Below are 13,542 nucleotides of genomic sequence, written 5' to 3'. Positions count from 1 at the left end.
CAAAGGCAATCGGAAGACAACACAACGAATCTTGGATTTTTGGTAATTGGAACGTTTGCCCAATGAAACGGATTCAGTACTGACTTATTTTCTTTTTCATTGCAGACAATGAAACAATGAAGATATCTATGGCTGTTTCCAGGGTGGTGCGCTAGTAACATAATATAAAGAAATATGAAACCTTAGACAAACTGAAGAGAGTGGCCAAGTAACAAACCCTGTCTAAGAATTCAGGAGGAAAATATTGTCAGTAATTGGAGACGTGAAAAAAGCAGTTGCGACGTCGTAAAAACTGAAAATTGTCTCCCAAGAAGAAAAACATGAAGATAGAACAGTTACACAACACACTAGCAAACCAGTAGTCAATCTTAAAAAATACCATCACCCAAAGTTTTGAATACTATTTTTTCTGTGAAACTCAGTATCAAAAAAAAAAAAACCTATAACGCTAAACAGTGGATGCCAGCCTTTTACAAATTTTGAATTTAGTTTTCAAAAATGCAACAGAGAAAAAATCGTAAAAAAACAATTCTTAAAGAGACAAAATTCCCCGAACGCAAATTTAAATAAATATTACATATAAATTTTGAGTGATGGAAAAATCAAAACTAATTTGAAATTAGCATAAAAAAAGAGTCCACAAGAATCGACGTTTCGTTATCATTTAAGAGCAAAAATTCGAATTTTGCTGATGAGTCTACAAGTACGACGCGCGTACTCTGGAAACCATACGGGCATTACAACAGATTTCATAAAACAGTGCTAAGATTCAGTAGAGCCAAAATTTATTGATGCAAGTTTTGGAAGCATAGATATGAACCCATGATAGTTTGGTGACTGATTGGGAGAGGGGAGGGGGTGTCTGGATTGTAAATCGAAAGTCCCAGCTAAAATCGATAAGGAGAGTAGCAAATTCTTTTCCGCCGGAGTGTATTTCAAACATTTTTGGTTTCGCCAATGGGGGATAGATTAATTGATCAAAATGCCACCACTGGGCCTAATAAATTTGCTTGGAGGAGTCCGATCCCTTGCATGCAACTATAGAACGTCATTTTATCTATTGAATAAGCACCCACCGTTCCAGCTGCATAGTAACTCATTCTTTTATTCCAGTAATTAAAACAGTAAAAATATTTTGTATTACATTTGAAACATATATGTAAGCTCCGAATATTTTAAAAGCACACTTGGCGCCTTTTCTTTGTTGTTGGATCGCTCCCAGAATTAGAAGACATGTACGGCAGAAAGTAACGCTTGGCCGTTATCACGAGAAGGATGCTGCACTGTTGAATTCGTCCCTTGAATATATTTGGTCAAAACCGCTTAAGGTCGTCATAAAGAGGCACCACTGTCATCTTATGCCCCAACAGGCATGGGAAGACCTAAGTCTAAGTAAGTACATCGACTCGAGAAAACACTGCACTCTTAAGGTGCCAAGTAAATCCTCTCATTAACTTTTGCAAAGGATTCTTTAATTTACAAACCAATTTACTAGGAAAGACATTAGAGTATAGAATAGCAACGAATTACAACATCAGCTATACGAATTAAGGGAACAGCATGAGAGACCACTTCCCAAACTTAATATTCATACTAGCTTTATCATGTCAATAACACTGAGCTTCTTTTGTCATTCAGGACACCTTAGATCCAAGGATAAGTGTTTCTAGCCTGGTTCATGAAGAGGGATGACTTAATAGAAATTTGTTTTATGCATTTATGAGAGCCAAAATTATGACTTGAGAAATACTAAAAATTGAATCGATAGCAAATTTTCTTATAGCCCGGATGAAAATATAAGATTTCATCTGCTTGGTTTTGACAGATATTTTGAATATAAATTCAAAGTAAGTAGTAAATCCAAGGATCAACCAAATAAAATTAGGATTGATGATAAGCATCTTTTGCCTTCCACAATACCAAACATAACCTTCTCCTTTCACATATTTTCAACTCTTGAGGACAAGGTAAAGCAAAACGACTAACATCCTATACCAGGAAATAAAAATAAAAAAAATAAACAAATATACATTTCTTAATTTTAATTGCCTCCCTGAAAACCTGCATAAGATCTTTAATGGGGGCAATAATGGAAGTGTGCTTCCTGGTTTATTACTCAATTTTGGAATGCAGGGTAAAACAGTAAAATTTCTTTTCATTACCCGTCAATGAAATGCTTCAGTTGAGGGTTGAAAAGCTATATATATATATATATATATATATATATATATATATATATATATATATATATATATATATATATATATATATATATATATATTTACCTTTCTGAACCTTTTTCTATAATAGATTTCAGCAAATTTGTGGAATATCGATAGAAAAATAAAATATCCTTGAAATACTTCGGTTCAAGAATTATGTAAATTTCATTTACATAATTCCCACACATAAATAATTTCATTCACAAACTGAGAACAAAATTCAAGAGCTAAAAATATGTTCTGAAGCTCGCATACTCCCAAAACTGAACTATCTCAGGGACCTTTTATTTTCAATCGTTGCTTGGATAGGGTCTATTTTAATTTCGTGTTTTGTTTGTAAGGTTCGTTTTGATTTAATTTTTCCTTAGACCTTTTGTGTATATTTTTTACTCTTTATTTAAACAATATAAAAAGAGTAACATTGATATATAAAGAGCAGTAATAATATAAAACGAGAAATATTAACATCAAAAGGAGCAGCATTAACATAAAAGGAGTGGTTTTCATATAGTAGCTTTCTTAAGATAAAAGAATCATTCGATAGTCCAAATTGAATAACATTATGCACATGTTTACACAGGTCTCAGCAATTGCACTTTAAAATTACAATTATTTGTTTATTGAAGATTTGAGGTTCATTATTAAAACGAAGCATTGAACCAGGGGTAAACTAAAAGAGGAAACCTAAAAGCTCCAAATACTTAATCGATGGAAACAGTAACATAATCCAAAGATAGGCATGAATTTTTTTTACTTTCAGTAGCCACGTCACTAGAAGAAACTTAGAAACTTTCAGTTGTTTATATCAATTATTTAGATCCATGTCAAAAATGAATCATAAATGGGAATGAATTAAAATAAATGAAAAAACATCCAGTAAAGCAAGGACTATAAAGGGTACGAGAAGAATGCGAAAGATACTTTCTTTTTTGATGAATTTTATGTATGGACGTTGATTATATTACTTGATTTATAAGTTCAAAGCAAATTATAGTTGAAAATCCAATGAAAATTAAGGTAAATAAAATAAAACAGAAAATGAAAGTAACTCACAGGGGTGTTTGTATTAATCAAGTTCAACAGAGGCGGTAAACCATTGCATCTAAAAACTTCATCTCTAAGACACTCCCCGTCATCGACTCTCTTCTTACTTCTCGTTATACACCCCCAACAGATTGCTCGGCAACGTGCTTATCACGAGAAGTCATAATATAGACGAGCGCGGGACAGGCACCGTGCATAATTATAGTTGAAAATTCAATGAAAAGTAAGGTAAAAAAAAAGAAAAAGAAAGTAACTCACAGGGGTGGTTGTGTTAATCAAGTTCAACAGAGGCGGTAAACCGTTGCATCTAAAAACTTCATCTCGAAGACAAGCCCCGTCATCGGCTACATATCTACACCCCGAACAGCTTGCTCGGCAAAGTGCGTATCACGGGAAGTAAGAAGAGAGACGAACGCGGGAATGGCACCATGCATAATTATAGTTGAAAATTCAATGAAAATTAAGGTAAAAAAAAAGAAAGTAACTCACAGGGGTGGTTGTGTTAATCAAGTTCAACAGAGGCGGTAAAACGTTGCATCTAAAAACTACATCTCGAAGAACAGCCCCGTCACCGGCTATATTTCCAAGGGCCAAAACAGCTTGCTCGGCCACGTTCGTATGACGAGAAGTCAGAAGAGAGACGAACGCAGGACTGGCACCATACATAACCACAGTTCTTGTTTGTTTAGAAGTCCCAGAAGCAATATTTGTCAAAGCCCAACCAGCTTCAACCTGAAGTTCTGGCCTAAAAGAAAAAAATCCATCAGTTTATGCTCTCTCTTTCCCTCCTCAAGAGTCAATTAGCAATTAACACGCAATTTAATTATGAAGATATAGTGTCAAATTTGTAGCGGAGGTTTAGGGAGACTGATAGATAATAACAAATAAATACAACAGACAAAGTGCTTATGGTTTAGACACTTGTAAGAAATAGGTTTAGATCTCATGTTTAAAATTCAGACCTTTGCATACCCGAATTTAGTTCTTTTGGTTTTATTTCCTTTTTTGAGGATTAATTTGTCCAATTTTGTCTTTTTGTAGTTTATTTAACCGACTTTTCTTTTTCTCACAGTTTTTCCTTTACACAGAACATAACTTGGTGTATGACTTCGACGAAATGTCTGCTACTGGTTAAGATTTTTCCGGGTTTGTTTTTCATTGAGCTGCCTATATAGGCACTAGACTACCAAGATAAATAAATTCAAGCAAGTTTAAATTGTCAGGAATTGGGCCCAAATTAACCCCTGCCTTTGTCTATAAGCAAATCAAAACCTACTTATCATAAATAAAAAAAGAAATGAGTGCTTATCCAATTTATGTGCCCTAAACTAAATTATATTTTAACAAAATCTGAATTAAATTACACTAAGAATGTTTCTACCTATTGGTTTTCAGAATAACTCTAAGTTTAACTACTCCCTCCCCCCTCCCATTGTCTGTACGGTTAAAAAATTAACATGAAAATACGGGGGGCATACCATGTATTTTTCACTGTATAACGTCGGGGAGGGGGGGGAATTTGTCATTTTTAAATTATCCTTCGAAGAAAGTACAAAAAGGGTTTTGAACTAACTATGATTTATTTATGATCTATCAAATAGATGTATCAGATATATTATAATCAACTGATGTTACGACGGTAGAATGTGTACCGCCTGGTGTGTCTGCGCTAGAGTAGCGACGGCAAATGATCTCTCGGCAAAAGAAACGCTCGGTAAAAAAACACAAACTGTGTCTCGGGCCTAATATGTGCTCACCGACTCACAAGATTGGCGGGTATGAAGGAGAGGGAGTTCTCCCACTCTCAGATTGGCCCAAAGGATATCTCTCTGCTGGAAAAAATAACTGATATGAATAAGCACTTTTTCATATTTGACATTCCCCCCCCCCATTTCCCAAATCCTTTTTTCTACTACGGACCATGAGAAAGTTTTCTTTTTTGTGAAATGTTCACATTTTTGCACATACGATGCGTATAACAGCACAATATAATCTAACTTTGGCCTTCTATTAACCATCAGACGAAATTTCCCCTTTTTATAACCAGCGACGTTAAAAATTCCAATTATTTGGGTCATATCATGGAAAATAATAGAGCTTACGTGATCATACCACTAGATAAGTATTTTTTACAATCGTCCAGAAAAACGACAATGACACTTTACACCATCACATGTTTTGTTACATGAATCTATTAGGTTTTTATCTTATTTGATTGTTGTGACAATCTATATCTAGCACACACCTCTGAACTCTTATTTTTGAAATCTCAAAGATCACAACTATTGTATCTTGAATTACATCACTGGAGATCTCAACTTCACAGTTTTCACAGAAAATCCCCAATCAAATGCTCATACTTTTAAACCCTTGTCTCTACGGGTTAGACGTTACGATGTTACGTCGAATCCTTCATTTCTTAAGTTGCAGCAAAAACTGGCGCACAGAAATAAAAGAAGTTGCTTCAAAGGCACTGAGTAAATAATTAAATTGATTTTACAAAATGTGTTGGAACAAGAACAGCAATTAGGAGCTATTATTCTAAAAGGTTCCAAAATTCCATCTTTCAATCTATTCTTTTGCATAAATATAAAATGAGATAACAAGTAAACTCACATTTCTTCCCTTTGAAGGAAATCGACAAGTTTTGGGACAATTCCGGCTTGAATAAAAGCATCGATTGGAGAATTTTTCTCTCGACTCAAGATCTTTCTAGCAGCAAATGTTGAAGACAGCTGTTGTTCAGGATTGTCGGACATTATCCCTGAAATATTCAAAAGAGATGAAAATCAAAATCCATTCATCTGATTCAAAAATCTAAACAAATGTTCCGACAAGATGCAAAAATCATGAATGTTACAAGAAAAAACCGCTGGTATTGGGCATAACCTAAAAGACGGCTTTAATTGAAAGAAAGGAAAAAAAGTCCAAATGAAAGTAAGCACTAATACAAAAATTTCTAGTCATGTGGCTATCGACAAAACGGGTTTTCTTGCCGTCACCAACTTTTGAAGACAGATATTTTATACGCAAGCACAGAATCTACTTGATTCTACGATTCAATAGAACCTAGAAAACATTTTGTATTGGCTCAATACTAATTAATTGTAAATATTTCTTACAAGCTTCAAACACTAGTCTGTGTTAATAAGTTTTTACTAACAAAAAATATTATTCCCTCTTAAACAAAAAAAATTCCCTCTTCAAAAGGACTCATTCGATTGGAAATTAAAAGGGCTAGAAGGGCTAGTGCCTTTTTTAATAGTTGAAAGTGATTGAGGAGCAACTAACGCCCCTCTCACATCCACCATTTCCCCAAATACATTCAATCAAAATTTTGACATAGCCATTTTGTTTAACATAGTTGAAAGTTCTCGAAAATAGGTCTTTGAGGATGACAAACCCCACACAGCCCTCAGGTCAACGGCTGTAATTTATGTCCTGGGGGCATATAAGGTGTTTATAGAAAGCGTCGTTGTAGAAACTCAAAAAGGGCTCATTCGATTGGAAATTGAGAGGGCTAGTGCCCTTTTTAATAGTCGAAAGTGATTGGAGGGCTTGTCATTATCAAACAGTTCGTGGTAACGAACTGTAAGTAAGGAGCTGTTATTCCGTATATGAAAGGGACTGTCCCCTCCTCAACGCCTCGCTCTTTACGCAAAAGTTTTTTATTGTTTTAAAAAATAAAGTTGTGAGACAGAGTCAAACTTTAGCGTAAAGAGCGAGGCGTTTAGGAGGGGACAGCCCCTTTCATATACGGAATAATTTCTGTTCGTTTTAAGTTTTAATGTCGCTCCTTACTTTCAGCTTAAAAAACTTGTTTTTTTATTTAATTTTTGAACGTTTTTGAATAAATGCAGGTTTTGATCTTGGCTCACCGTACATGAATAATTAAAACAAAATTTTCATATTAATTTACTTTTATTTGGTTAAATGGCTTTCTCGAAACTTGTTTAATCTTATTTACGAAAGCTTTTATTAGTAATAAATATACGTAACCTACGAATTAACTTACGTAACGAACTTCTATATTCAAATATTTTTAATACGTATATTAGGGGGTTCGTCCCCTAGTCAATACCCTGCTCTTTAAGCTAAAGTTCGAATTTTGTTTCAATTCTTTAAAAATGACCACTTAATCACAAAGGTCGTTAATTAGAATAAATAGCTCTTATGAACGTACTAAAAAAATCTTTGACTTAAAGAGCGAGGTAATGACTAGGGGGTGAACACTATCATATAAGTAATATTTTCTGTTCGTTTAAAGTTTCGATGTTGCTGCTGTTGCAGTTGAAATACTTGTTTTCTTATATTAAATTTCTGATCTTTTTTTAAATAATGCTGGGAAGTCCGGCGTCCCCTTCATAGCAATGTCCCTTCCCCCATGAAAACTTCCTTCATGGAAAGATCCTCCCAAATAACCCCCGACCCACCCCCCTCCCCCACTACCTAAACTTAAACTTATTCCGTATATGAAGGGGGCTGTCCCCTCCTCAACGCCTCGCTCTTTACGCTAAAGTTTTTTATTGTTTTAAAAAATAGAGTTGTGAGAAAGTCAAACTTTTTATTGTTTTAAAAAATAAAGTTGTGAGACAGAGTCAAACTTTAGCGTAAAGAGCGAGGCGTTGAGGAGGGGACAGCCCCTTTCATATACGAAATAATTTCTGTTCGTTTTAAGTTTTAATGTCGCTCCTTACTTTCAGTTAAAAAACTTGTTTTTTTTTTATTTAATTTTTGAACGTTTTTGAATTAATGCAGGTTTTGATTTTGGCTCACCGTACATGAATAATTAAAACAAAATTTGCATATTATATTTGGTTAAATGGCTTTCTCGAAACTTGTTTAATTTTATTTACGAACGTTTTTATTAGTAATAAATATACGTAACTTACGAATTAAATTACGTAACGAACTTCTATATTCATTAATTTTTAACACGTATATTAGGGGGTTCGCCCCCTAGTCAATACCCTTCTCTTTAAACTATAGTTCGAATTTTTTTTCCAGTTATTTAAAAATGACCTCTTAATCACAATCAGTTGATCAGTTGAAAAACTTGTTTTTTTTTATTTAATTCCTGATCTTTTTCTTTAATAATGCTGAAAATCCGGCGCCCCCTTCATAGCAATGTCCCTTCCCCCATGACCACTTCCTTCATGGAAAGATCCTTCCATATAGCCCCCGACCCTCTCCTTCCCCCACCTACCAGAAAAAATCTCCTCTGAAAAAGTCTGTATACTTCCCAATAACCAATACTATATGTTAACATTGAGTAAAGTTCATAACTTTTCATAACTTTACAGCTAAAGTTCTTAGCTGTAAGTAACTGTAATGCCGGATATTTTCCGGCATTTACTGATAAGCGGGAGCACCTCGTCTCGAAGAAGGCGAAGAAGGAATGCAATGATCCTAACTGAAAGGACTATCTCGATATTCTTGTTTATTCAAGACCAGCCAATACCAGTTGCCCAGAATATGACTTTTACAACGATAGGCCATAAAACACACAGCCCATAATGCTGCTTTTATATTAACTTCCATGCGAGCAATTAGTCTTTTGATTCACAGGAATCAACTGGCAACTCAAGTCACCCAGTTAAACGTCCTGTTTAGTTTCTGTGGGCTATCACAAAGAATAATATTAGTTCACTTAAATTCAGTTAATAGGAGTTAGGTCTGAAATAAAGACGGACTTCATAAAAAATGATATTAAGAGGATTCAGCGGCCATGTCAGTAGGAGAATGATGACTAGTTGCATGATAGTATCTGCTGCACCTACATTATTATTTAAAATGGCTCAGATCAGCAATACAACCCCATGCCGCAACAAATAGTCTACATAAGTGATACCTCATCGACGGATGTTGCAAATTTGATTTTGAAATGACTTGTATTCTGAGTGCCAATCTTTACGGCCGGGGATCAACTTCTCTTTAACAAGTGTCTAATTTCAGTTATTTTGAGTGAACTGACAGAACACCTAAATACTTTCTTTTAAAACAGTTGACGATATGTTTGTTCGTCTTGATCCGAAAAGACAGAGAAAAGGACGGTTTCAGATTTTAACCTTATCAATGCAAACAATTGAAATAAATAATTCTTTCAAATTACACGTTTGTTTCTAAGCCAATTAAATATATTCATTTTAAATGCAATTAACATGCTATGCCTACATTTTATGTCAAAAAAAAAAAAGAAAAAAAAAGAAAAAAAAAGATAATGAAAAACATTATTTCTACCTAAAACAAATACAATTTATAAAAAAAATTCAGCTATTGGAAGCAATTGAAATTACAACAGACGTCTAGTCCATTTTCCGCCTGGTCAAAGCATGGAACTGGATATCTCTGAAGCAATCCTATTAAGACTCTACAAACAATGAAGAATGTAAATGTGTAATGAGGAAATTTTAAACAGTCAACTGCAGAAAAAAGATAATATATATTTATTTATGCCCGCTTACAATGGAGAAATGAAAAAAAAAGAAAAAAAAAGCGGAGTACAAAATGAAACAAAAAAAGAAGAAAAACATGTTCAACACTAAAAATTAAATACAGGTATTTCATTCACAGAAACAGTTGAGTCAGCGGTGAGTCATACAGTTTACTGAGGGATCGTCTTGAGGCTCTCCGTTCTAGATCAATCACCTTGGTTGATGGATCAAGGATTCCATATATGGATGAGATCTCCGTGTTAGAAAATCTCAGTGGAAGTCTCAGCAAAAATTTTGCAAATCTGTAGTACGTGGTTCGTATTTTTCGACGCTCGGTGAGGTACAACATTTCCCACAAGGGTGATATATACCAGATGGCAGGAGAGACGACGGCGTTGAATAGTTTTGACTTAATAAATCGATTAAATGACCACTTGCATTTGACAGCTTTTCCATATGCTGAGCGGATAGATTTACAGACTGATTCAGCCGACAAGCCTCTAGTTGACCTAGGCGTCTGGCTATACGTGATACCAAGGTAATTTAGGGACTGGGACTGCTGGATTCTGATACCGTCAAGGACAAGTTTGGAATTGGTTGAGTTGGTGCCGCTAAAAACGATAAATTCGGTTTTCTCTATGTTGACTCGTAGTCCTATTCTTCTGTATAGGGTCACTAAAAGACGAAGATTATCTTGTAAACCCCTCAGCGTGCTGCTTAGGAGCAACAAGTCATCTGCATAAGAAATGAAACTTAGATCATATAAAACGTCCTCAGCGACCCAAAAATATAGAAAAGGCAGCGTGATTTTCGTCATTATTTGCCTATTAAGATTAAGATATTTTTTATAACATTAAATACAATAATAGTGGAAAATTTAATGGTAAAATATCTACACAATCCTTGCACAGAAAATTAGAGCAAAAAGGGCAATTTCTTTGCTCTGTCAACAAAAATACCCTTTTATTAATGACAAATTAAGCTCTTAATTTGGGCTTTGATCGTTAGAAAATCCCGACCTTGTTTTCATGGATCCTAAAGGATGCCATTTCTGTTCTGTAGTTCTAGAACAAGTGAAATTTTCAAATTTAAAAGTTACCTCAATGTGTAAGTTCCTATTTTTAATATAGCATTGGCCATGTGTTCATATAAATAGTTCTTCAATAATGAATTATTCATTATGCATAACGTCGATCTTCACACATTTCGTTCTTTTTCTTCTATTCTTTCCATGTCTACATACAGGGGTGGTTGGTCTACCCCCTTGATATTGGTACCTATTCTGCAAATATTTGACATACATGGACCTAAAATGTTGTTTTAAGTAGAGGCAGTTAAAAATTTGTGACACCCCTCCTCCCATCACCTCAAAAAATCTTTTCTGTGTGCATCTAAGATAAAAAGACAAGTTTGTGTGTTTAAAAGATTAAACTGTCTTGGTTTTAATCCCGTCTCAGGCACAAGTGTTCAATGTAAAGTTCATTTTGAAATTGACCTTAATTATACATGTAAAACCGGGTTTGAGTTCAATACTAGTTATGAACTATCCAGGAAGCAAGGTATTGCTAATAAAGGTATATGCAAATATGCCTGGGAAGGGGTTTGCAAGAAGGAAGAGTCGTGTAGATACCTTCATTTATGCATGAAGTATTAGTTGAAGAATGGATGCAGTGTCCCTGTGTGTCAACTCTTACATTCCAGGGTGTGTGACTGTCTTAGAAGTGGACTTTGCTTCGGTGAATGCAGTCAAATCAACTTGACATATGGTTACAAATCTTTTAAAAAGCTCTTAAATAGTGCCGAAAAAATTTTAACCCACAGTCTGCACGCCCTCCCATTCCTTCTTTCATTAGTTTGGACCTGTCAAAAAACGATTTACATCAAACCTTCCGACCATTACATCAAAGGTCGGTGAGATGCCGCAAGCAGATCAGCTATAAGAAAACAAATTCTCCCCCTCCAACAGTGCCAAGAAAACTCTGTCAAAAAACGAGTGTCATTAAGGCAGTCAAATAAAACATCAGTGTCCATTGAAGCACCACCACCAGCTTATTCCGGGGAATTTGACCCCCACCGTATTCTATCATCACAAAGAAGACCCTACTTCCATCCATTCGTTCCCAGGTACTTCGGGTTATGGAAGCATCGAATTACGTGACTCTAGTATGAATCAGTGTTTTAGATCTAATTTATGTCCCCTAAAATCCCAACTTAAAAATATCCTCATAATTTGTCCGCTGTCCTCCTTTTCTCTGAAGCCTGGTCCAGCCCCGCCTTTTAATCCTGCTTCTCAAACGAATCCCAGCATTTATCCCGAAAAAGATGCCTCTCCTCTCCCAGATCCACGTTCCTCCCACCCCCCACTGTCTCCCACAATTAACGAACAAAAAATTGCCCTCTTTTGTAACCCACAATTAACGAACAGAAAATTGCCCTCTTTAGTAAAGTTGCTTGTTACGAACGCCGAAAGCCTGAATTTCGACAAATTGATCGATCTAGAGGCCCTCTGTCAGGTACACAAATTTGATGTAATTGCCGTAACTGAGGTCCAAGCACAGAACCCTGATTTATTGAAAATTAATAACCACTCCCACTTCATAAAACTTCGTCCTCATGATCACCCCCTAGGTAAAAAGGAAGGTGGAATACTATTATTTGTAAATAATTATCTCTTTCCTAAATTAATTCATGCTCCCAGCCTTTCAGGTTACGATGAAATCATTTGGGTAAGTGTAAAACCCAAGGTTTTACCACGCCCCTTTAATTTGATTGTCTTTTGTTGCTTCTATTATTCCCCAAATCAAAACGCTGCACAAAGACAGCGATTTTACCAACAACTGCCTAGTAGTGCCGACTTTGTAATATGCAAATTCCCGAACGCCGGTATTTTCTTAGTAGGTGATGCTAATGATCTAAAGTTAAATTCCCTTTGTAGTTCCCTAAACTTAAAACAAATAGTAAAAATACCAACAACACAAGGAAATTCTACCCTTGATTTGATTTGTACCAATATGCAGGCTTTCTATGCCCCTCCTGTCCTCTTGCCCCCTTTAGGAGGACGTTACCATTTTTGTTTATTAATGAAGCCCCTCAACAGCTTGAATCAAACTTTCTCTGTTACTGAGTTCTCTTATCCCCCAGTTTCCAATGATGGCCTTTATACATTTGGATCTTAATTTACCAATGAAAACTGGCTGGCTCTCAAAGGAAAAATAACATTAATTTTAAAGTCTCTGAATTCCAAAATCTGATTAAAACAAAATACATAAATTCCTTCTGTTTTTATGAGTTTAATTTGTTTTTGTTTTTAACATTTTTACGCATTTGACATTGACTCTTTTATAATTTTCTGTTGTTTGATTGATTGTTTGTTTTTGTTGTTCTTTTTTCGCTTTATTTGACGCTAAAGTGCGAATTCGGCCCTTTTGGGCATGTGATAGCCGTTTTTCAGCAATAAATCTTATCTTATCTCTATTGACTTTTTTAAAAACGATTTTAGAAACACGTTAAGTAAAATATTATGTTTTTCTCGACGATCCAAAACACGATTTTTGGAAACTACTTCTGAACTACCGCAGTTTCCATTCTATTTTTATGGAATAGGATCACAAAGTTTCTATTCTAACTACATTATTTGGTTAAAATGCTGTTTAATTCAATAGAGGGTATGTTACAAATACTGAAAATCCAATTCAAACAGCGCCATGAACGATCTCTGCACTGACAAGAATTACTAGAGCGTGCTGCAGATTCGAAGGGAACCATATTATTGTAGTTTCAGAAACATATCACTAGCTCTAAACAAGCAGCGCTGCCTCACCTAACCACTCCAAGGTCCTTAC

At 35.2% G+C, this 13,542-nt stretch overlaps 1 protein-coding gene across 1 annotated transcript in view; it reads right to left on the bottom strand.

Annotated features, from left to right (window-relative positions):
• LOC148955222 (uncharacterized) overlaps window positions 1-13,542 on the bottom strand; it is a 79,091-nt gene that overhangs the window by 21,270 nt on the left and 44,279 nt on the right. Inside the window, exons 4-5 of the mRNA XM_089106641.1 lie at window positions 5,883-6,030; window positions 3,756-4,011 (exon numbers count right to left, since the gene is read on the bottom strand). Of these exons, the coding sequence (XP_088962767.1) occupies window positions 3,756-4,011; window positions 5,883-6,030 (404 nt within the window). The remainder of the gene's footprint in view (window positions 1-3,755; window positions 4,012-5,882; window positions 6,031-13,542) is intronic.

This window comes from Artemia sp. Qi Xiang Cuo, chromosome 2 (assembly GCF_049724085.1).
Source record: "Artemia sp. Qi Xiang Cuo chromosome 2, ASM4972408v1, whole genome shotgun sequence".
Taxonomy (NCBI): domain Eukaryota; kingdom Metazoa; phylum Arthropoda; class Branchiopoda; order Anostraca; family Artemiidae; genus Artemia; species Artemia sp. Qi Xiang Cuo.
This window is presented reverse-complemented; position numbering and strand designations above follow the sequence as displayed.